The sequence below is a fragment of the Megalobrama amblycephala genome, linkage group LG20, assembly GCF_018812025.1.
Source record: "Megalobrama amblycephala isolate DHTTF-2021 linkage group LG20, ASM1881202v1, whole genome shotgun sequence".
Lineage (NCBI taxonomy): Eukaryota > Metazoa > Chordata > Actinopteri > Cypriniformes > Xenocyprididae > Megalobrama > Megalobrama amblycephala.
Window position 1 is genome coordinate 6714451 of NC_063063.1, and position 27822 is coordinate 6742272.

At 35.7% G+C, this 27822-nt stretch overlaps 1 protein-coding gene across 1 annotated transcript; it reads right to left on the reverse strand.

Annotated features, from left to right (window-relative positions):
- Nucleotides 1-1592: 1592 nt before the first annotated feature.
- ccdc6b (coiled-coil domain containing 6b) lies at nucleotides 1593-26969 on the reverse strand. Its single transcript, XM_048170063.1, has 9 exons — nucleotides 26689-26969; nucleotides 20451-20600; nucleotides 18139-18267; nucleotides 17959-18062; nucleotides 17547-17707; nucleotides 11686-11842; nucleotides 8844-8938; nucleotides 5450-5571; nucleotides 1593-2851 (listed from the first exon to the last, which is right to left on the reverse strand). The coding sequence occupies exons 1-9, from the start codon at nucleotides 26920-26922 to the stop codon at nucleotides 2681-2683; spliced, it is 1323 nt and encodes a 440-aa protein (XP_048026020.1). The 5' UTR covers nucleotides 26923-26969; the 3' UTR covers nucleotides 1593-2680.
- Nucleotides 26970-27822: the final 853 nt, after the last annotated feature.

Sequence of the window (27822 nt, forward strand, 5' to 3'; positions counted from 1 at the left end):
GATCACATACATAAATATAAACTTTAAAATGCACATTTTGAATCATCCATCTTTATGAAATCAGGCTCTTGAGATTCTGCCAATGGGACTGACACTCGTGCTAAATTTCTCACAGTATCAGACCAAGGTCTTTTGTACAGAGGGAATGCACTGCAAAGATAAAGCCCAGTGCAACAGCTTGTGGGAAAAGAAAAAAAAAGATAATCACAAGACCAAAAGCTGCCAGAAAGGTTTCCTCACAGTACTCCCTCAAAATATCTCAAATACCTTTAAGAAAACACTACCTCTTCTTGAAGATGTTTTAAGACCTGCAGATTAGGCTGAAACATTTACTAGGAAAAAATGTGTGATGTGTAACAATATCTGTTGACAACCAACACAGTGAAGAGGTGTCAATTTTGCAACGCAATTCAACCAGCGGAACAATGTCAAAAGCATTTATATTTAAGGCATTTAGCAAATGCTTTTATCCAAACTGACTTAAAGGTGATATAGCTTCACACAGTAAAGAAATTATCCTGCAAATAATAGTTGTAGGAATTTGACATCTTCAGTTATAATCATCATCGTCGTTTTAATAACCAAAATAACCATTACATAATGTAGCAAGTTTTTACTTTACAAATGATGCAATGCAAACCAGAATTAGTATCTGTTGTGACAAACAAATCAGTGAGCCACATATTAAGGCATTAATAGTTTGATGTGGGGATAAGCTAGAGCAATACCACAGTGAGTTAAGGCTCAAAGGTGTCCTGTCTGTTAATGATAGCAGTAAAATGAGCAAACGTTACATTCATTCGTCAACAGTCTTAAAATAAAAGGTAGGTGGGGCTGGAAATGACAAAACAAACAAACAAACAAGACAAACACTGGTAAAACTGAAGTCAAATGAACAAAGTGTTCTTTTTCTATACAAAGATAAATATTTACAGTGACAACAGTATGGAGAAAAAAAAAAAAAAAAAAAAAAGGTAAACAAAAGAGAAACATTAAATATGTTCCTGGTTCTCCTGCTCAAAAAATGAATTGTGCTCTCAAAAAAAAACAAATGAAAAGAATGAATGAAAGACAAACTTTACAGACACACCCCGTTTTAAAGGTGAAAAGCGCTAACGTCATGCTGCAGTGAACACAGTCGTGTTTTTGTGGGAGGTTGTGCACTTTCAGCATTCACCTGGCCACTAACTTAAAGGGTTAGTTCACAAATGAAAATTCTGTCATTAATCACTCACCCTCATGTTGTTCCACACCCGTAAGACCTTTGTTCATCTTCAGAACACAAATTAAGATATTTTTGATGAAATCTGTGAGCTTACGGGTTTGGAACGACATGAGGGTGAGTAATTAATGACAGAATTTCTATTTTCGGGTGAACTAACCCTTTAACTACAACCAAACAAGAGTGCGTTTCCCAAAAGCATCGTTAGCCAGCTATGGTCACAAGTTCTGTTGAACGCTGTCGGTAACGACGGAACTTAGTTGGCTTTGGGAAAAGCACCCCAGGTTAGTACCAGGCAATGAATCATTGGTTTGACCTTCAGTAAATCTGCATGAAACACTTCTCAAAAGGGAATTTTACAAAAAGTCTATTTACACATGCTTTAATTCACTTCCAAATTCAATTTTATACTCGGTATATTTTGAAGTAAGAAAACAAATATCACAGTGGTACCAGACACTGTTTAGCAGAAAAGAGTTGAGGTGTGTTCGAAAAAAGAAACAAGACAAACTCTACACAAACACACACACTAGTCTTTTCTAATCTAATCATTTCATGTTTCAAGTGTCTTGCTGAAATATAAAAAAGCTTTTAGAAACTATCAGGATGATTAAAGTCTGGCTGATGCCAACAACGCATTACATCTGCAGCAGCCACAAAACACCAAGTCATCTACCGCAGAATGTTCTCACACAAACACTGCTAAAAGTCAATTACTGTTCAGGTCAGAAAAAAATGCAATAAAACACATTTTGCATAAAGCAAATGAAGCCTATTTTAAGGCTATATTTGGTCCTCAGAAGTTTCATTTTCTTTATGCAATTTTGAGAGAAAATATTACCTGGACATTTCTTTGTGAAATTCATCACTAATGCTAATTATTTTCAGCACGATTAACATATTTTGTGGTCTTGCTTTCCAAATATGTTTATGAAGCAACTATCAAATGCATATTGCTGTAAAAACAGGATGTTTTTTTTTTTTTTTATCACTTTCTGAGACCCTTTTTATGAATTATTTAACTGAGAATTCAAAAGCAATATTTGGGCCAATGTTTCATCAATAAAAGGCCATTCGCTGCTTTGACCACGATTCCATCTGGACTACTGAACCTACCTTTCTGGAATGTCCTACTTTTCTACTCTGGTTGACACTTTTAAAGTGTCTTAACAAAATAATTAACTATGAAAAACATAAGACCACATCATTTCCTCAATAGTATTTTTTGTCTATCTATGACCAAGCAATTTCTAAGAGATTGCTATGGCCATAGATCGCTTGACATAAACAGATGTCAAAGCACTAAGTACTTGCTAAAACTGTGCTATACACTGAAGAGATGTTCAACACAAAATTATGAACACAAGACAAATTTATGGTTTCAGTGCAAGACAGTGAAAATAAGGATTTTTGAAAGCCTTTGGCTCTGTTTGGAGTCCTCTGCGATGGCGCATTGATCTATGGCTGCAAGGACTGCTGTTGCTGCAGCTGAGCTGCCTGGGATGATGTTGGGTGTCCGGTGGGTGGAGGGGGAGGTGGTGGATGCACGCCAGCATGCGTGTTGGGGGAAGGTGGAGGCGTGGGCCGCTTGAATTTGTCTGGACTGTTGCTTCTTCTTGGGGAGGGTCTCTGTGGGTGGAGAAAGGACAATGATTACATTAAATCATGTTTAACTTGATGTTTAACTTGTCATGGGATGTTAGAGCAGCTGAAGATTCACATCAGCCCTATATAGCTCAAGCAAAATCGAAAAACAAACTGGCGTGACTTCATTTTGAACAAAATCAGGACAAAATTAAGTTTGTTTGGAGTTTGTTTCTGGAGTTCAAAACAGTATGCCAAAGAGAAATTTCTGAAAAAGTTCGCTCAGGCTGGTAAACACCTTCAAACATCCTGTTTGTCATGTACCCTTTAAAGCAATCTATTGCATAAAGTGCTATACAAATAAGCATGATGTGACTTGACTGGAGTGCTGAATTGCAGGGCATCTGCAGGATTTTTAAAATCAAACTTCAGGCTTTTTAAGAACTTTTTAAAGACCTGCACAAATAAAATTAATAACATATGGGCCGATAGAGAAAGATCTATGGTATCCAAAGCATAAAATGACCTTAAAAACCACATTTTAAACAAATGTACAGCTGTTAAAAAGGCAGATTTTTCAAAAAAATTAAAAATAGTTTTACAAAATGATAAACTTCACATTTGAGCTTTTAAACAGTTTTTAAGAAAAGGGAAATCAAAATGAAAAACTCCAAAAATGGCTAATTTTTCGACAAATAGAATTTATTGTTTTGTGTGTGCATTATAAGTTAACCTCAAACGCATGAAAATACATAAAAACATCATGATCCTTTTGACACATGGCTGTGGACACACTATTTTGTGTGCAGGTCATGTAGCAAAACAGTCAGTTACGTCGGTTTGGCTTAGAACAGTGGAAGAACAGGCTAGGTTTTGAAATGTAATCCAAATGATCTTTAACACATAATAAAGACATTACAACAAGACAAAGTAAAGACTAGGCCCACATGGAAACTGTACTGAATAAACTGGTCTGTGACTTGTATATTACAGGGTATATAAGTCAATATTTTTTTTTAACGATCTGCGAAAATAAAATGAATACCTTATGTCCACACCAAACAAACCCATTCAATCTTAAAAATAAATCATATAGATCAGATTTTTTATTATTATTATTATTATTATTATTATTATTTAAAACAGGCTGGGGTACACATTCAACAAGGAATATTAGCAAAACAGGGCAACTGCTAATTTAAAATACTAGAGCTTGCACGATACTGAATAAATTGTGAATCACAATTTTTTATTTAAAAAATGGTAGCTCACAATTGTCCCATGATTCTGAAGACAACTAAACAAAATAACATAATTTACTAGGCTTCTGACAAAATGTTAATTGCTGCTGCCCATTTAAAATATATATTAAATTAATTTGAATTACTTTTTTTAAATCGGTCTGAATGAATGATTCAATGACTCACTCATAAAGACTTCACTTGTTTGACGACTGTGTTTTTGAATGAATCTCATGAACGATTAATCAATTGGCAAATACAGTTAAGTCCCTACTGGTGTAATGGTTGTAACTGATCCAATCTTTTTTGAAACTAATGCAGAGATTTGAATGTTCCACTTTGCTCGAACTCGTCAAAGGTTTAGTAGAAATAGCCATATCATTGTCATTAAGGAATAAAATTGCATGGGTATTTGAATCAAGATAGCAATCTTTTAATGATTAATTGTGGAGCTCTATTGATAAACGTATTGAAATTAGTTTATGTTCCTATATAAAAAATAAATCTGAATGTTGACCAATATTTGATTTTGCTGATATCAAAGTTTTTATAGATTATTGTGCCAAACATGTTAAAAAAAAGTTATTTCCTTAGTGTGATGGCCCAGAGAGAGGCTACAAATTTCGACAAATCAAGCTGCATTTGTGAATAGTAAGCACATACTGTAGGTAGGTCAAGGGCCATGTCAGCAGCTAAGGCTATGGATTACTTGCACAACTACTTCCACGTTCTACTTATTACAACTCTGCAGTTTCCGGTAACAGTGTTCGGTCCACCTACATACATGAGAATGCAGATTATTACTTCGTCTTATGGCTTTTTTTCTGCGTTAACACAAATTATCTTGAACCTGCTGAAATGTTCCTATGAATACATTTCCTTTTGCAACTGTGCATTCTGAATAAAAAAATAAATATATTTCCCTACTATCCAGTGCTCATATTCTCATTAACAGTGTTTTTCTCTTACTGATCATATTTCATATCTGTTGACATTTTTAAATGAATTTGACTGATAAAAAGGATAATTGTTTATGTTGATGCTCTTATTTCAGTCTTTTTAAATAGGTGAATGAATAAATGAATGCACTGTAAATTTAACAATGTTAAATGTTTTATTAATCTTAAACAGTAATGCTTTTACTTGAATTAAAAGCAGAGCAGTCTAACATGATATGTTTAAGAGAAAGGGGAAATGAAAGAGTCTGAATGTCCTAAACAACATCTGGTGTACACCATTTGATCATATCATTTTGAAATGGAATAAAGATTTTAGGAGGGATTTCTATGCCGATGACAAAATTGAAAATGTAAGACACTAGCAGACACATAAACACTTTGGGCTTAATAGGAAGGGGAAAAAACCCATACAGCCATGATGGTGCAGAGCAGAAGGAACTCACTGCAATGCCGTGCGAGGCTCCTACGTGGACATGCAGGCCGGGTGTGTTGTAGTAGGACATGCCAGCTCTGGTCAGTGTAGTTGGTGGGGTGAAGCCCACTGTGTGACCCGCATATGACAACCCTGCAAAACAAAAACATAATGGGGACATAATGTCTTTTGACATGAGACGAGTTAACTAAAAGTGAACATGAGTGAACAAATAATTTAGACCAGTTTTGCTATTTTAATTAGCCAGATCTGATCTGATCTGATCTAAAACAAAACAAAACAAAACAAAAAACAAAACAAAACAAAACAAAACACAAAACAAAAAACACAACACAACACAACAAAACAAAACAAAACAAAGCAAAAAACAAAACAAAACAACAGGAACAGACCAAAATCTTTCACAGTTACACAAAGTACAAACCCGATTCCAAAAAAGTTGGGACACTGTACAAATTGTGAATAAAAAAAAGGAATGCAATAATTACAAATCTCATTAACTTGTATTTTATTCACAATAGAAAATAGATAACATATCAAATGTTGAAAGTGAGACATTTTGAAATGTCATGCCAAATATTGGCTCATTTTGGATTTCATGAGAGCTACACATTCCAAAAAAGTTGGGACAGGTAGCAATAAGAGGACCGGAAAAGTTAAATGTACATATAAGGAACAGCTGGAGGACCAATTTGCAACTTATTAGGTCAATTGGCAACATGATTGGGTATAAAAAGAGCCTCAGAGTGGCAGTGTCTCTCAGAAGTCAAGATGGGCAGAGGATCACCAATTCCCCCAATGCTGTGGCGAAAAATAGTGGAGCAATATCAGAAAGGAGTTTCTCAGAGAAAAATTGCAAAGAGTTTGAAGTTATCATCATCTACAGTGCATAATATCATCCAAAGATTCAGAGAATCTGGAACAATCTCTGTCTGTAAGGGTCAAGGCTGGAAAACCATACTGGATGCCAGTGATCTTCAGGCCCTTAGACGGGCACTGCATCACATACAGGAATGCTACTGTAATGGAAATCACAACATGGGCTCAGGAATACTTCCAGCAAACATTGTCGGTGAACACAAGTCCACCGTGCCATTCGCCGTTGCCAGCTAAAACTCTATATAGGTCAAAAAAGAAGCCATATCTAAACATGATCCAGAAGCGCAGGCGTTTTCTCTGGGCCAAGGCTCATTTAAAATGGACTATGGCAAAGTGGAAAACTGTTCTGTGGTCAGATGAATCAAAATTTGAAGTTCTTTTTGGAAAACTGGGACGCCATGTCATCCGGACTAAAGAGGACAAGGACAACCCAAGTTGTTATCAGCGCTCAGTTCAGAAGCCTGCATCTCTAATGGTATGGGGTTGCATGAGTGTGTGTGGCATGGGCAAGCTTACACATCTGGAAAGGCACCATCAATGCTGAAAGGTATATCCAAGTTCTAGAACAACATATGCTCCCATCCAGACGTCGTCTCTTTCAGGGAAGACCTTGCATTTTCCAACATGACAATGTCAGACCACATACTGCATCAAATCCAACATCATGGACTGCATAGGAGGAGGATCCGGGTACTGAAATGGCCAGCCTGCAGTCCAGATCTTTCACCCATAGAAAACATTTGGTGCATCATAAAGAGGAAGATGCAACAAAGAAGACCTAAGACAGTTGAGCAACTAGAAGCCTGTATTAGACAAGAATGGGACAACATTCCTGTTCCTAAACTTGAGCAACTTGTCTCCTCAGTCCCCAGACGTTTGCAGACTGTTATAAAAAGAAGAGGGGATGCCTACACAGTGGTAAACATGGCCTTGTCCCAACTTTTTTGAGATGTGTTGATGCCATGAAATTTAAAATCAACTTATTTTTCCCTTAAAATGATACATTTTTCAGTTTAAACATTTGATATGTCATCTATGTTGTATTCTGAATAAAATATTGAAATTTGAAACTTCCACATTATTGCATTCTGTTTTTATTCACAATTTGTACAGTGTCCCAACTTTTTTGGAATTGGGTTTGTACTTTTACCATACTTTAACAATGTTTTTTTTGTACGTTTAGTGCTCGACAGTAGCCTGACTACGTCAGACTTCCTACTTCCGCTCAATTTCATTTCGCTTCTGTACTCAGTCTGATACAGCGTCAGAGCTTTGTGTTTGCCACCGGTCTGGAAACAGCCGGGCCAATCAACGAACAGAGGGCGGGCTGAGAGCCGTGACGTAGATGCTAAGCGCCGAGTTTTACATTGTAGGTTAGAGAAATCGAAAACCGAAACGACCGCGGAAATGGGAAACGAGACACGGGATGCAAACTTCGGGATGCATTAACTTCGCATAATCTGCAAAAGTCGTTTACAGCCATGTTCACTCCGGTATTTCGCTCACATCATCATGTGTTTACAACAGGTTTACAGTGGAAGTTCAATCATAGATTTGAGTTCGATGCATGATGTCTGTGCTTCGATGCGGCTGTACAGGCGGATAACATACGTCATAACTAAACGTATCTGATTGGCTTACGGGTAACCAATGATTTTAAACTTCAGACAAGCGTCCCCTAGCGAGAGAGAAAACACTTCTCTATTATGCCATTCCAGACTCTGTCTACGAAGCAAAGTGAAGTAGCAGAGTCTGGTATTACCAGGCTAGCTCGACAGACCCAACCCTCAATAACTTATTATGTAACTTTCATTATGTTGAAAAGTTCAGCCAGGTATCATTCAAAAATTCACCTTTTGTGTTCCACAGAAGAAAGGAAGTCATACAGGTTTGGAATGACATGAGATAACAATGATGAATGATTTCCCTTTCAGTCTCTCTGAAAATCTTCAGTGAACTCAATGCAATGCATTTCAAATTGGCTTATCCATGAAGGATACATGCTTTGATTTCAGGCAAATAAATTTAGCTGCCTATCGTATAGAACAATCTTTGTGATGGTAACACCCCTAATGTGCAGTACACTTTGTGATAAAAGAGCAAACTTCTCAGAACTATTTGCTTGTGGATTTGTGGTTGAGTATCTGCCTTGTTCTTGAGTATCTGAATGTTCTGTTCTGACAAGGAATGTTGGCCAGACCTGCTCCTGAAGGACAGGTGTGGACTGAATCTGACTACAATCATACAAAAGTCAGAATCAGTTTATGAAGAAATTAAAAACTGTGTGTTTTGGAATGAACAAACTAATAACCAGAACCAGAAAATAGTTTAATTCTCTCATTATCTTTGTGTAAGGAAAAGGAAAACAGATGTACTCTTTTTATTATTATTAAAAAAAAATATATACCACAATAGAAACTATGTGATATACATATTCAAAGACAACTTTCAATAGCAGATTACAATGATCTCGATGAATTACGAAAGTTGCATAAAGTACATGTTTTTAAGTAAACACGATGTACCTGGGGAAATGGGTCTGCTGGAAGACGGGCTGTAGGGAATGGGACTGGATACGGTACGGGGACGCAGGCCTTGAGCGGACATCTCATTGAAGTACCTGCATAACAATAGGTGGAGGTTAAAATGTTCATGGAGTGAAATTAACTGGTAAAACAAGTGAGGCAGTATGTGTTACATAAGGGTATGTGCAATATTGGCAAAAAATGACCTCTCAATATTTTCTGTTGATTACGGTAATTAGAAAATATTTTGATGAGTTTGTTTTTGTGTGCGTTTTTCTGTGACAGATGACTCTCAAATAGGGCTGTGCCGGTCATCTTGACAACCGCCAAACACATTGTAAACACTTTTTGTATGTGAATGCTGTTTTAAGTGAATATAACGACATGAGTGAAGCACAAAACTTTGTTTACAAAAGAAATAATAGGTTAGTAATTAAATGTTACATCACAATCATGAAAATATTTGGATTAATTTGGCATAAATTTAAGCCATTTGTTGGCTTTGTATTCTGCTTTATTCTGGTCATCCGTTTTTTTTTTTTGTTTTTTTTTCTCTCAATGAATTTAACAATACTCCATGCGTTATTCCACTGGAATCTCGTTTCTTTTCCCAAATCTTCACTCACATCTCACCCGTTTTCGCAGGTGACTATAAACCTTTCTTTCTAGGGCTGAACAATTTTGGAAAATAATCTAATTGCGATTTTATTTAATTTATTTTTTTTACCAATATTGTGATTATAAGTACTTTTTAATATAATTACACATTGAAAAATTTAATTAAAACAATCGCATGTTAAGAATTTTAAATATATAAACTAATATAATAACTAAAATAAAACATAAAAGCTAAGTAAATAATAAAGAGGAACAAAAAAAAAAAACATATTACAAGCAATAAACAGAGTCCTTTCAGTATTTAAGAGTATTTGAACATTCCCCATTCATGAGCTGTGACTGATTTCTCTTTCTCATCTTTACTCTTGTTTGATTATTACTAATGACATCATAGACAGCAGGAGATCTAATAAGCTGAATTCAAACTAATGCAGATCTCTTTTGAAATATAAGATGTGGTTTGTTCTGTCTGTTTAATCCCTTAGGACATAACTGACTGTGATACATTAATTTCGACACCGAATCGCACACAGCCACATGCACGAGCACTCTTCATAAAGCGCAAGTCAGCACTTGAAATTGAAAGCAGCCTTCTGTCAGTGAGTTTCATATGCCTTCATAGAGCATTTGTAAGGAAAGTGCCAGCGGGTGAGACCGCACACTGCAAAGCATAACATCAAGCAAAACGCATGTTTCTCACAGCACATGATCTGTGCAATGAAGCCCACAAATGTCCTTGTAATTCACTTCAACCTTTCCAAACTTTATGAAAGATTGTTTTATGGAAGGTTCGAGTGTGTGAATTGGATGCAAGCAGAATATGGGTGTTTCTAAAACACAAGCAGCATCATTGCGCATCTGTGGTTAAAAACTAAAGCTCAGAACCTGTTCTGAAATTCTCAGAATCAATCCAGAATCGTTGGAGAGAAAATCTCTTCTCCCACCCCTATTGTATAGTATGACCAACACAATATTAGATTGATTAAACAAACTGTTCTTTCCTGTAGGCCAGGCCTATAGCTATGTGTAGCATGCCATGTTGATACTCCCTCTGCAGACTGCTTTACTCTCACGTCACCTGACCAGAGTGTAATTTGCCGCCTAAGTAGTTTTAAAAAAAAAAAATGACGTTTTATCATGTTGTGATATTGTCTCAAATGCAATTAACTGTCCAGCCCTATTTCTTTTTTTTGTTCACTTTTAATTAGCTCTACTATATTCGCATCCTTTACTGTGGTAAAGTAGAAAAAGCTGTAGGACAGATTCCTTTTTTACTTGCATATCAAATTCTTTTTAACAGTTTGTGCTTGTTATTAGAGTGGTTATTTGTATTTGCACATTTCACACAAGCTGGTAATTTAGTTTCACTTTTACTGGCGGCGTAACATCAAATATAGCCTAAATGTCTTGCACCTGCAGAAGATAAAATCTGCTCTTCAGAGCTTTTTGTCAGGACAGGTCTGTTTTTCTGTTCAGTTTATATCTGAGAGGCCGTTTTCAACTAAAAATGAAAAACTTTATGCGTTTTGGCCATTCATTTACACAACAGCGTTTTGGTGGTCTGAAAAAGCAAACTTTTGAAAACGGGTTTCAAAGTGCAAATTTTTGAAAATGGGCTCTGAGTAAACAAAAACGCAAACCTGTGAAAACGATGACATCATACACATGGGCATTACACGCACAGTCTATAGTGTTTTGTCGCCATCTAATGGCCTGCCAGCAGAATACAGCGTTTTTTGTCATTTTCACGGATTTGTATGAATGAGGATAGTTTTGACAATGGTGTCGTCTGTACGCAGAAAACTCAAAGGAACATTTTCTCTGTTTTAAGCATATCGTTGTCGTGTAAACATACCCTAAGTGTCAGTTATCTCCTAATTATTTAGTTCAGTTCTCCTTTCTCTTCCTGTTTACATCCATGGATTACTGATTTGATTAGAGTCCTCATTTCAGGTGTGTCCTGTACCGCTGTGTTAACGTGATGTGAACGTATGTCGCTTTGTACTACACAGTATGTTGAGACAGAGGAGAAAGGACCGCAACTGACAGTCCTCTGTTTGCCATGTATTTAAGCCTTATGTTTCTGTCTGGTCTTTGTCTAGTACTAGTTTACGTCAGTTTGATTGTGGTTGTATGTTTCCTTAAAACAACCTTTACAATATTTTTGTAGATGATACATATCGCACACCCATAGCGTCACATGTGATGTTTGGGCTGCGGGTACCTCTCATCGTCCATCTCCAGGCTGGACTCACTCTCAGAGAGCTGCCGGCAAAGCGCCTCCCTTCGTTCCACCTCCCTCTGGAGCTTCCGCTGCAGGCGGATATTCTCCTCCCGCATGTGGCGCTCTTCTTCTATGTACTGAGCCCTTTTCTCTGTATCTGTAAACACAAACACAGCAATGAGTTGAGCTTATCTTTATGGTAAAGTCATATGGTAACAGTGCATTGGTTCACATGCACAACCATGAGAAAATCAAATGAGAACAACATGACAAAAAGCATGTGACCGTGTGAGAAAGTTTTAGACCAGCTGATGGAACTGTCACTTGAACATTTGTTCTTACTTTACAACAGTCTGACATTTATTAATCATGTACACGTACATATAAATGTCATCAAGGTAGCGTTATCTATTTTTTCTGAAACTGTGAAAATGTTTTGTGATAACATATCAACATAACTTGTGACACCTCAGCTCTTACAGACATACAGCTGAGGACTGTTGGGTAGAAGACTAGGATTTTATGATCCATAAAAATAAAGTGAGACAGCCTTTGCTCTCACAGACTTCACAAACACACACAAAAAGCATGAGACCTCAAGTTCTCATCAAGCGTGCCCTTCGAGGACAGGGCCATACAGAGTATTTCATCAGTGTAATGTGTATTTGTTGTTAATGCACACACTGCCATCTAGTTGCCATGAACAGGAATGGTATGAAAAAAAAAAAAAAAATCACCAGGCTACAATGGTGAAAACAGGATTTGAGGAGGCTTTTTAATTGGGATGTGGAGGCTGAGTGTCAAGTTTACTGGACATATTTTTGAAAGAATATCCTATGCCCACCAAGGCTGCATTCATTTGCAAAAATTCAGTAAAAACAGTAATGTTGTGAAATATTACAATTTATAATAACTGCTTTCTATTTTAATATTTTTAAATTAAATTTATTCCTGTGATGAGAAAGCTGAATTTTCAGCATCATTAATCCGTGGTCACACTAGACTTTGAACGTGTGGAATTTCTTCGGATGCTGTAACGGTCGTGATATGACGTCACGGTCTACAGCGTCTTTTTTATAAACATGAATTCAACATATAACTTAAAGTAATACATTCAAAATGTAAAATATAGAACCTACTCGACTTTACTGCAAAAATATCATTCTTTTATTTCAGCCAAGAGGTCACGCCGTGACTAATCGATCTTCTACTGGTCGCACATCTTCGCGTGATGCGAATTCGCAGGTCAGAGTACACCAAACTTAAACTTTGGAATGCAACGAAATGCGAAATTTTTTCACACGACCTCGCATTCGCATGCGTTTGAATGGAAGTCAATGGAACGAAAAGTGCAGTGTGACCGCACCTTTACTCCAGTCTTCAGTCACATGATCATTCAGAAATAATTATAAAATGCTGATTTGCTGAAAAAGTCAATTGTGCTGAAAAAATATCATTGTTTACACAATATTTTCAGGATTCTTTGATGAATAGAAGGTTGCTAAGAACAGCATTTATTTGTACTAGAAATCTTTTGTAACCTCATAAATGTATTTCCTGTCACTTTTGATCTATTTAGTGTGTCCTTGCTGAATAAAAGTATTACTCTCTTTAAAAAGAAAACTGACTTTTGAAGAAAAGGTGAAAATGAACAATGTTTCTGAGGCAGCACAATTTATTAAAAGGTAAACTATGTTACTTTTATTTGTTTAAAATGTAAGTTAACGAATGAATTTCAGTCAATACATAATCCTTATACCAAAAGGTGTATTACCCTGATTCACTATGGTAAGCCTGTTACAGGCGTTTATATTTTAGACCTAGCAGGATGGTTTTCACAGGAAACTGCATAGATACGTCACTCGCCCATGCATATCTACTTATATCTGTAAATACAGAAAAGTTGCTCTGGCTACTCTGATGCATATGGGAGTGGCCATTCACAACGAACAAGAAAGGCTGACATGGAGCATGCTAAATCTCAAACCGCTGGGGAAATCACCTGTTTAAAAAACAAAAAAACAAAAAAAAAAAAAACAGAGGAGAGTCTGCTTGCAAAAAGACAATGCAACAGAGCTTGTAATAAATTGAGAATACTTGTAATAAATTAAATAATTTATCAATTTTACCAAGTGTTCTCTCAATTATAAATTGCAGTCTGACTAGTGGTTCCGTTCCTTAAGAGTCTTAAGCATGCGGTCATCAAGCCTCTTCTTAAACTTTGGCTTTAGATCCTACAGATCCAAATAATTTTTGGCCAATATCTAAGCTACCATTTTTATCTAAAATATTAGAAAAAAATAGTTTAGTCAGCTTACTTCACTTTTAACTAAAAATGATGTTTTTGATAAATTCCTATCTGGTTTTAGATCAGGTCATAGCACAAAGTCCACTCTTCTTAGGGTAAATAATGACTGACTCTGGTAACAGTGTTGCCTTAATTTTGCTAGATCTTATCTCAGCATTTGATACGATCGATCATTTCATTTTTGTTGAACGTTTAAGACAGTACGTGTTCATCCAAGGAACTGCTCTAAGCTGGTTTGCCTCTTATCTTCAAAATAGAACCTTTTCTGTTAAAATTGGAAATTTTTCTTCATCAATAGCTTCTATCACATGCGGGGTCCCTCAAGGTTCCATTTTGGGACCAGTGTTATTTTCATTGAATATGCTTCCTCTTGGTTCTATTTTTAAGAAATATAGCATTTTGTATCACTTTTATGCTGATGACTAGGGCTGTGTATTGCCAAAATCTGGCGATACGATACGCATCACGATACAATATATTGTGATATATATTGCAATATTTCTTGTTTTTTTTAGAAAGAAGATCTAATTAAAAAAAAAAAAACGGTCATAAAGAACACACAACCATATGCATAAAACCTTACAACTTTATTTTATTTAATCAATACAGTATCGTTTGCATTTATATCACTAATCATTATTTTGTGCAATCTTAGGGAAAATAGTAAAGTGACTGCAGGATTCTTTAGGTGTATGTGTTTTAAAGACTCACACAGTATAACAGTTTTCAATTTCTAAACTATTTAACAACTAGTGCATAGTCCATTTCATAACTGAATGTCTGTTTTATATTTAATACTGTAAAGGTGCTTGCTTTAAAGCAGTCTATTGTGCTATTTAAGCGCTATTTAAATAACGTTAAACGTGCCTTCACTGAAGTGCTGAACTGCAGAGCTGTTGCAAACATATCCACATCGCTATGATCAGATGCTTTTTTTCTGCTGTCACCGATGTCAATTTTTTGTGTGTTTATTTTGTTACAGAGAGGAAAACGTGCAGTACATATATCTATCGAACGCCTCTCTCAGCCGCGCGGATGGCATCGGGATATTAAGTGAGCTCTCAGATTCAATGCGTTTCCTGAGTTTTGGATTATAACATGGCCTATTTTGCAAACAACTGACTCTTGTCGATCTCCTGAGTGGGTTCTTTATAGTTGAAGCCAAAATGAATCCACACTTCAGCTCTGTATGCCGCGGGAGCGGAATAATTCTATCGTCTTGTTAGCTGGGTTTGTTAATGCTAACAAACGTTTACGTTCTGAGATAACGCTGACATCTAGCGGTTGGGTTTTATACAGTCTGTGGTTTAAACTGAACACAAAGCCACGAATCTTGGATGCAAGTAAGTAAATAAATATCGATACAGTGTTTTTGAGAATCGATACTAATAACCCAACCGCTAGATGTCGCCTTTGGCTTGCTTAGTTGGGGACACTTGACATTTGATATTCAATAGTATTCTTGACATTTATTCAACAGTGCTTCTGATCTGCCTGCATTGACACTATTATTTAAGAGCTGCTGTGCAGCCAAATTATTATTTTTTTTTTTTTATTTTTTTTTTTTATTTGTTTATTTGACAGGGACAATGCAGTCAAACATAGTTACAGAACAAAGTTTGCAGCCGATGTGATGCACATAGAGTTTATAGCAAGTGCTAATTTTCAACTCCCGTCCCTGGATGGACCTTTCTACTATAAAAACACAATATTCAGTTCTAAGAAAAAATACACAATGCCATTTTACATGTTCAGAACTTACTCATTCTAAAAACTCATTCTAAAAATGAGTTCTCATTCTATGTACCAGTTATCAATGTAAAGCTGCTTTGACACAATCTGCATTGTAAAAAGCGCTATATAAATAAAGGTGACTTGACTTGACTTGACTATCGATATTTTCTTACACCCCTGCTGATGACACCCAGATGTAAAATGCTGGATGAATAATAACTTTCTCCACTTAAATAAGAAAAAGAAAGAAATGATTATATTTGGCCCTAGTAGCTGTGCAAATAATCTAACAACAAATCTAGGTCCTCTGTTATCCAATCTGAAAACATGTTAAAAAATATGAGTTTTATCTTTTACACAGAGTTAAAGTTTGACAAACAAATTAATTCAGTTGTGAAGAATAGTTTCTTTCAATTGCGAAATACTGCTAAACTCAAATCTGTCTTATCTTTCAGTGATCTGGAGAAAGTAATTCATGCTTTTATTTCTTCATGTCTTGATTACTGCAATACTTTGTATCTGGGTGTAGGCCAGTCTTCGCGGTCATGTCTTCAGAGAGTTCAAAATGCGGCAGCAAGGTTGCGGACAAACTCAAGAAAGAGGGATCATATATACCCTATTCTGGCCTCTTTACACTGGCTACCAGTTTATTTTAGAATAAAGTACAAGGTACTTTTGTATACTTTTAAAGCTCTGCAGGGACTGGCACCTTTCTGAGCTTATAAATTTTAGTTGCTCACAGAGATCTCTGAGATCCCAAAATCAGCTGCTCCTTGAAATTCCTCAGTCATGATTAAAAAGTAAAGGAGACTGCGCTTTTTCAGTTGCTGCTCCAAAATTGTGGAATGGTTTACCAATGTCTATCAGATCATCTACCTCTGTAAACATTATTAAAACTCATCTTAAGACATATTTGTTTGATGAGGCCTTTGCTACTTTGTAAGGACCATTAGGTTGGATCAGAAGTTTATATTATTATCATCTTTCTCTTGTTTATATGATATTATCTCTTTCCCCCTATCTTTTATATTGTATTATTTCTTCCCTATTTTTATTGTGTTTTATTGAATCCCTTTGAAACTGTAGAGCACTTTGGTACACACCTTGTTTTTTAAGGTGCTTTATAAATAAATTGATTTGATTTTTGAGAATCAACATTGGCTTCGCTTTTCAGAGATGGCAAGAACTGAGGTTTTGTATAGTTGTAAAAGCATTTGTTGGCAGAGATTGCGTTTTTTATTACTCAACAGGCAAGTAAGGCGTTTTATTGAACAGATAAATTGCCATATGTATCTCTCTAACAGAGTTCATTGTAAAGCATGATCTACTGTGAAGGGTTGTCTCATTATGGTTGGTTGTAGCGCTGTGCAGGAATTTATTTAAGGAAATACCATGTCTATTAATAGGTATAGCTACAGTAACGTCTTCAAGCTAGTCAGCTTGAGATCCTTTCCATCTAAACCGGTTACATCTCTTAAGCCTAGTAGTAAATGCTTTATGAGCAGTAGGATAATCTCGCTCTCATTTTTTAGTTGTGAGAAAGAACCATATTCATCCACACAGTCACGCAGAGCCGAGGCACAACCAAAACAATGTTCTGCAAAATGCATGCAGTTTTGTTTTTTAACCGCTAGAGGGACACAAGTTACATAGTGTAGCTTTAAATTGATTTAAAAACAAAAAGTTTACAAAAAAGACAAACATTTGCTTTGGCATATTCATTAGAGAACGAATCTGATGAACGCCATTTAATAGGCTCAATTTTTATTTAATGTTGTCAAAGAACAAAAAGTAGATCTAATGCAGTACTGGAACTTACGCTGTAGTTCTGCAGTGCGGAGGTTCTTCTTCAGACGCTCCACCTCACTCTTGAGGAATCTGATGTGTCGCATCATATTCTCAGGTGAGTCAATCTCCATGGAGATGTCTCTCGGGGACGGAGGAGCAGAAACAGGCTGGTCAAGCTTCTCCTGAAGAATCCTGCAGGGGTGGAACAAAACAGACCTCTAATCTCTTTCATTTAATCTAACCACTAAAGTCAGTAAAGAAAACTTACAGATATAACATTAAATGCACAATAAACCTAAAAAACACAAAAGCAGGTGTTCAGCAAATGCATGTAGGGCACTTTAAATATTCAAAGTGGCTTCACTATGTTCTCAGTTACAAGGTAGTGTTTAGATTTCTGAGGTGAGCCGTGGCAGTGTTACCGACAACAGAATAGCACTGACCTTTTTTCTGCTTCCAGTTTGTCCATGCGTTTCCATAGCCGATTCACAAGAGCCTCTTGTTCTTGCTCTAAAGTGTTTTCCAAGTCGATCTTCTCACGTCTGAGCTAAAAGAAGACAAAAAGTTCAAATACATGCAACAATTTGAAAAGGCATGCTGAGGAAAAAATTAAGTGGAGTTACCTGTTCTAAGGTGAGCTGTTTGGAGATTGTGTCGTTCTCCAGCTTCTTGATCTTCTTCATCAGTTTGTTCACTTGAAACTCTTGTTCCTGCTCTAAGTGCTGCTCCAGTTCAGCTTTCTCATGTTGTAACTGAGCAAGACATGGAGAAAATGGACTTTGATAAAACTATGAAAATAGTGTGTGCCAGAGTAAAGCTGTTCAAGCCTCATATATATATATATATATATATATATATATATATATATATTATATATATATATATATATATATATATATATATATATACACACACACAGTACAGTCCAAAAGTTTGGAACCACTAAGATTTTTAATGTTTTTAAAAGAAGTTTCGTCTGCTCACCAAGGCTACATTTATTTAATTAAAAATACAGTAAAAAACAGTAATATTGTGAAATATTATTACAATTTAAAATAACTGTGTACTATTTCAATATATTTCACAAAGTAATTTATTCCTGTGATGGCAAAGCTGAATTTTCAGCATCATTACTCCAGTCTTCAGTGTCACATGATCCTTCAGAAATCATTCTAATATGCTGATCTGCTGCTCAAGAAACATTTAATGTGTACAATTGTACAAAATATTTGTGTACAATATTTTTTTTCAGGATTATTTGATGAATAGAAAGTTCAAAAGAACAGTGTTTATCTGAAATCTAATCTTTTGTAACATTATAAATGTCTTTACTGCCACTTTTGATTGATTTAATGCATCCTTGCTGAATAAAAGTATTCATTTCTTTAATTTCTTTTCAAAAAAATAAAAATAAAAATTCTTACTGACCCCAAACTTTTGAACGGTAGTGTATAATGCTACAGAAGCTTTGTATTTCAGATAAATGCTATTCTTTTGAACTTTCTATTCATCAAGGAATCCTGAAAAAAAAGTACACAACTGTTTTCAACATTGAAAATAATCATAAATGTTTATTGAGCAGCAAATCAGCATATCAGAATGATTTCTGAAGGATCATGTGACACTGAAGACTGGAGTAACGATGCTGAAAATTCAGCTTTGCATCACAGGAATAAATTACTTTGTCAAATATATTTAAATAGTACACAGTTATTTTAAATTGTAATAATATTTCACAATATTACTGTTTTTTACTGTATTTTTAATTAAATAAATGTAGCCTTGGTGAGCAGACGAAACTTCTTTTAAAAACATTAAAAATCTTAGTGGTTCCAAACTTTTGGACTGTACTGATTATATATATATATATATATATATTTATTTATTTATTTATTTTTTTTCCAGCAAAGATGCATTAAATTGATTAAAAGTCATGGTAAATACATTTATAATGTTACAAAAGATTTCTATTCCATATAATTGCTGTTCATTTGAACTCTCTATTCATTAATCTTTAAACATTTATCACAGTTTCCTCAAAACAATATTAAGCAGATCAACTGTTTTCAACATTGATAATAAGAAATGTTTCTTGAGCACCAAATCAGCATATTAGATATAATATAACAGCTACAAAAGTAGTGTATAAAGTCAGTAATTATACATTTCGGAAGTAAACGTCATGAAAATCATTGTGCTCCAGTATTTTTTTATTTTCTTTTAATGAAAAACACTTTCTGATTTCCAGCCTTAGCTCAGGAGAACATTTGTTGAATCAGAGTGCTTACAGCTGCATTTCCAACAAACTGCAACCATGACTCAACATTTACCCATCTGTGATGAAATATGTAGAGACACAGGTGACAATATGCTTTTCTGCAGCTCTCTCTTCCCCACTCTATCTCTGCCTCTTTTTCTCATGTACCACAGGATATTGAGGACAAACAGAATTCCCTTGACTCTTAAACCATAAGAAGTTCCTTAAAAACGGCAGTGCAGAAACAGTTCCCCAAAAGAGCATGAATCACTACCTCTAAGGTGGATGAACCTCAAGAGTGTGGTGGAACTGGAAAGGGCCTTTTGAGGAAGTTATTTCCTAGGTAGGTGAGCTCAGAAACAGCCATCTATCACTATTAACAAGGTTGTGTGTATGTTTAATTGATCCCTAAAGGCTTGGTCAAGGCTGTCGATAAATCATACTCTGAACAACATTTCCTCAGTGACTTATCGGCGAGCTCTGCACGCTATGGTGGAAAGTTTACCATCTTATTTTACTTATCAAGTGCACTACATTTGCTATGCAATATGTGCTCTTGAGAAACACTCAATGCTATGGTAAATGCGTCAAATGTAATCTATGTTAGCGGCCATTTCTTCAGTGCTGACCACAGAAAGCAAATCCCAGACACAAATCGAAAGACAGCTGAGCACTTACTTGCATGAGTTTTCGAGAGAGCTCATTGGTGAGGAACTCCTCTTCCTTCTCATAGTTGACTGCTAGTGTTTCTTTCTCTTTCTGAAGGGCCTGAATCTTCTTGAACAGAGTGTTACTGATGAACTCTTCTTCTTGTTCTGCTCTCGCTTGCTAAAAAAAAAGATGTTTTAGAAAGCGCAACAATGTTAGTCTACAGCAACTGAAAATACATCAGTAAATGGTAATAGTTGTTTCATTAACCTTATTAGTGTTGCCAAAAATATCAATACATATCGATACTGAAATATCTGAAGCGATTTCAATACTCCTTTTCTGCAGTATCGATACAGTGATACCAACTGCGAGTTCTTTCTCCCTTTTCTCTCCAATGGCAAACTGATACACACCTGCCTCCTCTCACTCACTTGTATTATTTGCTCCGGTTGAATAGTGGTGTTGCAGGGCCTGAATTTAAATTTGACTTATTCCCAGGTTTTGAGCTCACACTGATCTATGTAAGTGGCGCACACATAAAGCCGCCTCTCAAACAGCTTGCGGGTACCAAACTGAGTTCTTTTTCATGGATTATAGTGCTTAAAAATGATCAAATACACACAAAATTATTTTAAAATGTCCGTCTTGGCGAGTACTCACATAAACAGTCAGTTTTGGAATGCAAATAGTTAAGAAAGAAAACGCATGTGTAACAGTATTTTGGATCTGTGCATATAAGCTCTTAAAGTGACATCAGCCTAAACCAGCTGCTGTCTGTCATGTTAATCAAAGAACAAAAGACCTTGCTCTTGACTGAACAACTTTAGTAACTTTAGTTGTAAGCATTAAGCTGTATTTAATTTACAATGAAGACTATCCAGTGTTTTTTTACATTTGATTACTTTATTTAATTTCTGTAGTATTTCTTACCTGAATAGGTTACTGCTGTTAGACCCACCTGAAAAAACGTATCCATGTTTATTTCATTTGTCTCTTTATTCTATTGTATTTATTTGTGTTATCATTTGCAATTTATTTGTTCTTATTTAATTACTTTTTATAAAAAAAAAAAAATTAAAAAAAACGGTACACACTGGTATCATAAAAGGTATCGTATTGAAGTTACAAATTCCAGTATTGTGACAACACTAAGGCCGTGTGTCCACCAAAGTGTTTTTAGCCAGCTGAAAACGCTAGGCGCTCTGCGTAAAACGCCTATCTGTGAGCGCCTGAGAGCGATATCCACGGCACTGTTACTTATAACTGATTTTGCAGGTAATTTGTTTCAGACTAAAAATGTTGACAATGTGGAATACTTGCTATGCATGTTTGGAGACCAGCAATATTAATTTCTCATCAATTTTGTTTCATTCTCTGCTTGTTGATGTTGTTGTACACCAAGAATGTTGTGACAGTTGGTCAGTGTTGTATTTGTCCCGCCCCTCCTCCATTCCGATTGGACAGCTGGCTAAAAATTGACAGTGATGAGCGCAGCGTTTTTCGAGGCGACCGGTAAAAAACGCCGAGCTCTCAGCGCTTGAGCTTGAAAAAGACGCTCAGTGCCTCGTTATGCTCCTGGCGTTTTAAAAATGAGGCGTTCCCATTGAAAACAATTGAAAAAGTACGCTAGCAGCTGGAAAAAACGCTTTGGTGGACACAGCCTAAGAGCCAGATTTACTAAATAGGGCAAATTAGAGTAAGAGCACAATTCCAAAAAAGTGCCGATGTGAGTGGAAAGTTCTGCTCGTGATCTACTGAAGACACGCAAATTAAAGAACCCAGACGCAGCCGGATCATTTCCATAATGACCAACACAGTCTACAAAGAGCAGCACAAATTAGCATCTGGTTTAAGACGTGCTTTTTTTGGGTGGTAAATACAGGCGCAAATACCAGTAAATTGACTAGCGCAAACCTTAGTAAATCGCCTTCCATGATTCATTTAAATACTCTCCTCCCATAAATTTTGCATCTGAAAGGAAAACTCCTACAAATGCATATGCAATAAGGTCAGCTGCAAAAATAAGTGTGCCCACACCTTTTCACTGCATGTCTTTAGTAAATCCTGACAGTAGTTTTCCAAAGCCAAAAAGAGTGTTTGCGCTGACGCAAGCTGTTAGTAAATCTGGCCTTAAACCTTGTATTGCACAATGTTGGCTACAAACCCATTCCTTCATTTTGCAAGCATACGACGCATATAAAATGGTACTAAATGGTCATAAAATTGATAATGAAAGGCTGACTTTGAATAAAACAGTAAAAAGCTTTTTGTTAATCATGTCGTGGTGACCATTTTGAATTGTTTTTCTGCTATTTGTACATTGTGCAGACAAGGTTGCACAATTTGCTCAAGAATGGTCACCAGAAAAGCATTTTAATAGTTTTCATACATCAAAAGTTTAAGTATTTGCATGTTAATAAGTTTATTTTTAAAACATTTAGGGAAAGATTTACTAAACAGGGCAAATTAGTGTAAGACCACAATCCCATAAATGTGCAGATGGGAGTGTAAAGTTCTGTGGCTGATGAACTGACAATGCACAAATTAAAGAATAAAAAGACAGCAGCCTATTTCTAATGACAATCTACCAAGAGCAGGGCAAATTAGCGTAGAGTTGCAAACGATCAGAGCTGATGGTAATTGGGTGAGGGTAATTTAACGACAGATGCAGCAAATTAAAATTCCAAATAAATGAACAAGTGGAGAACATTCTCTTCTAACACATGCTCTTTCTGTTCTCAGTGGTTTCTCTTACAGTCATTTTTGCATCTGACAGGGAAACTTCTACAAATGCTTATACAAAAAAATTGCAATTAAAAAAATGGTGTCCACGCCCTTAAAAAAAAATCCTGACAGTAGTTTTTTTTTTTTTTTTTAATTCCAAAAGAGGGTTTGTGCTGGTGCAAGTTGTTATTAAATTTGGCCATTAGAGTCTTATAAATTCTCTGTATGTTATGAAGAATTGCTTAAATGTGTGACACTTGAGATGAGAGTCATATGGTGCTGGAACATGCTGACCTAGACCTAAAAAGACCTAAAACACTGAAGTTTGTTTCTAACTGCAGCTGCAATGATTTAGAGAAACACAGGAGGCAGTAAAAGCTGGGCAGGAAAACAGACAACATCATGAATGAAGATAAATCAAAAGCATTTTCTGTACAATGGTTTGGTTATAATTTAGAGCGACAAGCCAAGTTCATCTGACAAAAGAGACCAATTTGCAACGCGCTCCAAAAACCCACGCGAGTTACATATAAGGAACTGAAAGTCTAACAGAAAATTTATTTCTACATATACAGTAGGTGTAACTATGCAGTCATCTGCAGACCGTAACCCTGAGAGAATGGGAAGTACATGAGGATGGAGTCTATGTACATAAAATAAGGATGAAATAAACCTGATAAAGCCGCCCAATCAGAGACCAACCGCTTTCTCACTTTTAAGTGTACACATAAACATATGATCACAACACACAAGAACAACTGTCAGATGATTATCAAATATTAACTAGGAACCAAAACAAACTGATGACAGACTGTATTGTGTTTTACAGTACTGTCGTACCAGTATATCATCAATATTTCATGCTCACAGGTTAATCAATCCATCATTCAGATGTGATGGTTACATTACGTTCTCAGCATACTACATGCTAGATTTATGTTTAACCCTATAAAGCCTACATTATCATATTTAATATGCAAATTTAAAATATCAACATTTCTATCATGACAACTCTCTGAAGATTGTTAGCATGGTAATGGATATGACAATGTTAATGTATTTGGTCTTGGCGGGACAAGAACTTGCAGCTGCCAATATATACGCCGATACAATCCTGCGAATAAGACATACTGCTGCTGCACAAATAGCATATATCAATAACCCATAGCAGATCTATACAGGTGGAGCTGGGGAAGGTGGAGGGTTTTAGAGGAACTCTGAAGTACGCTGCAACCTGCTATAGTGAATGTAACCAGCCATTTAAATGTGTAAGCAACAAGCTCATTGGCTGCAGATGTGACAGGGACCAATCAGCTTGTGCCAAGCAGTTAACGCTGTAATTATAATCAGCTTGCAGTAAGACCCATCAGCCTGCGCCATCTAGAGTTTCATGACAGAACTATGTATGATCAAAACATTGCAGAAAAGACTTGTACACAATCTACTACATCATCTGATTGATAGTTTATAATATTTAACAAATAAAGTTTCTAAAAATTATCCACCTTCAGCTCATGGTACATGTTTTTTTGCTGTGAAGTTTTATAATTCAAGCATAAGAATAACTTTTATATTGTTGTTGGTTACATTTCAAGATGAATATTTACTGAAGCAACCTACGTTTTACTTGATTATCCATCCTTTTTTTTAAAATAGAAAAATCATGTTAAAACGTGAGTATCAAATATGATACATCAGGCTTTTGAGCAACGTTTTTTTGTACATCTATCAATCATCATCGCATTACATTCACTGTAAAAAACAATAAGTAAAATTTAATTAATTTTTCTTTTGCACACATATTTAAGTGAATTTCAAATATGGAATTAAGTAACTCTACTTATCTAAGTTAAGTAAAATTAACAAAGATATAATAAGTAATTTTAACTTGGCCAGTAAAAGGTTGAGTAATTTCTACTTAGTTGAAGTTTCTTTTGCAATACATTTTACTCAAACAATATAACACTGAATTAAACCATGCTTTTAAAGTGTATGCTTTACTTAGAAACATCTACATAATAGAAGTAATGTGGCATTTGAACACAGAGACCTCAATACTTGGTACACAATACACAATGACGGTAACATTCGATGGCTCATTTGAGTGTGAATGTGGCATTTTGAGCAGAAAATGAACTCCAAATGTCATAAAATGGCAAGTTACTAAACATAACCACAAAAGCAATTATAAAACAGTGTAAAAACAGCTGGAAAACAGTAAAAAAAACAAAACAAAAAAACAAAACAAAAAAAAACCTAATTAATTATCAACCTAATTAATTATTCAAGGCCCAGTGCGTGATGGGAACACCATCATTTTTACTTCATTTTATAATGCTGATATTTACGCTTTAATTTCGACATGCTTAAATTGAGTACTAATTGACTTGAATTGTTGCCTGAACTAACTTTTTCATGTAAAAATCACATTTGTTTTTTCTGTAGTATTTACTTCACCATAAAATAATTTTCACAGTGTTGCATTATATGTTTCGCCCCCACAATTACAACTACAGAAGCTTTGATTAAAAAAAATAAAGGCATTTTAAAATAATCTCAATAAGACATATTAATAGGAGATATAGAGTAACAACTGATATTTATAAGCATTTTAAATAGCCCGCAACACTATTATAAAGATCTTGTTAATTTACAATACAAGCTATCATAAGTTTTATTTATTTTTGACAATATAAATAGCAACATCTGCACCAAATTGCAAGTTTTTGCTCAGTTTGGGCCTCTGAATAAAATTGAGGTCTTTCTTTCCTATTCTCACTATATCATAGTAGATGAGCCATAAAAGCCTTGATGTATCAAATATGATACCAAACATAAAACACATATGAAAACATTTTTGATTGTTTCATATTTTCTCTAAAAGGATTAAATAAACTGTTCCATTTAAAAAAAAAAAAAAAAAAAAAAAAAAGGTAACTTATTTCATAAGCTTTAGTCAGGTTTTAGCCTACAGGGTTAAACTGTACTACTTTATATATTAATGGTCAAATTATCAACAAGAGGGCAGATGACTCATTACGTGCTTACAGCATCTACTGTACGTCACTGTAGTGTCACTTAAAAAAATAAGACCAAGTTTCAACGAACCGTGTATTTTATACTACTTTTGTTAACTATTTATATAGATATTCATTTAAATGAAGTTAGTTATATATCAAAATGAGGCTGACATTCCCAGAGTAACGTTAATTACCATCCAGAATAACTTAACTGCTAGCTTATGCTAAGACTCACATTTCACTGACAGTTTCGTAGAGTCTAAACACAACCAAAACTTCAGCAGTCAATAAATGTGGACTAAAGGGTGCTTGTTTAGTAAATTATTTTTTAAAATAAGACATAACGGAAAACAGGGGACAATAAAAGCTAATCATTAGCACATTAGCTATAGTGACACGTAAATTGACCGTACTGTAAATGAGTTCAGTAACCACACTAAACTCGTTATGATTAGTGTTTGCTTCCATATGCATTCAGGTAAATATGTATTATTTGTAAAAAGCAGTTGTGAAGGACTCACTATGGTGACACTGGCTTTGCGCAAGTCTCTATTCTCCTCCTGCAGAGCTTTACATTTCAATTTAAACGTCTCGAGCTCGATCTTCAACACTTTGTTCTCTTGCTGTAAAGAGGCCAGGCGGTTCGACAACTCCTCTAGACGGAATGAAGAGATGAGGATGGAGGAGGACGAGGATGAGGAGCAATGAGGGGTGGCTCCGTCAGTGTCGCTCTCACTCGCACTATCCGCCATCATTGAGCATCAGCGTGTGAGTCAGTGAGAGGATGAGGAATGAAATACTGCTGTAGAACCCCACAGCGACCCCTACTGATTTGATTCATTACAGCGCGTCGGTTCGTACTGGAAATGGGCGGGGCTTAGAGTTCAGGCACACAATAATTCTGAACTTTTTAATGTGTATTTCCAAATCAGAGGTTCGTAATATCCTTAAACAGTCGTAAATTTTCTCTTAGACTTTTGCTGAAGCAGCACGCAGACATCGTCATCATGTGCAAGCTGTTCATTTTCTCAGCGCTGATAAGGTTGGACCAATCACAATGGTTTGTGGTTACTGGATTAGCCAGATTTTAAAAATAAATATATAGATATAATCTTTTAATCTTTTTTAAAGGGATAGTTCACCCAAAATGAAAATTTTATGTTTATCTGCTTACTCCCAGGGCATTCAAGATGTAGGTGACTTTGTTTCTTCAGTAGAACACAAATGATGATTTTTAACTCCAACCGTTGCAGTCTGTCAGTCGTATAATGCATGTCAATGGGAACTCAATCTGTAAGAGAACATGACAGACAAATCCAAATTAAACCTCATGACGACACATTGATGTCCTAAGACATGAAACGATCGGTTTGTGTGAGAAACTGAACAGTATTTATATCATTTTTTACCTCTAAAACACCACTATGTCCAACTGCCCTCCACATCCGGTTAGTGAGGTCTGAACACGCTCTGACAACGGAAGTGATGTCTCGCACTCATTGAAGCAAAGCGCGAGAGATCACTTCCGTCATCAGAACGCTTTTTTTTACCTCACTAACCAGATGCTGAACGCAGTTGGACATAGTGGTGTTTTAGAGGTAAAAAATGATAAATACTGTTCGGTTTCTCACACAAACCAATCGTTTTGTGTCTTA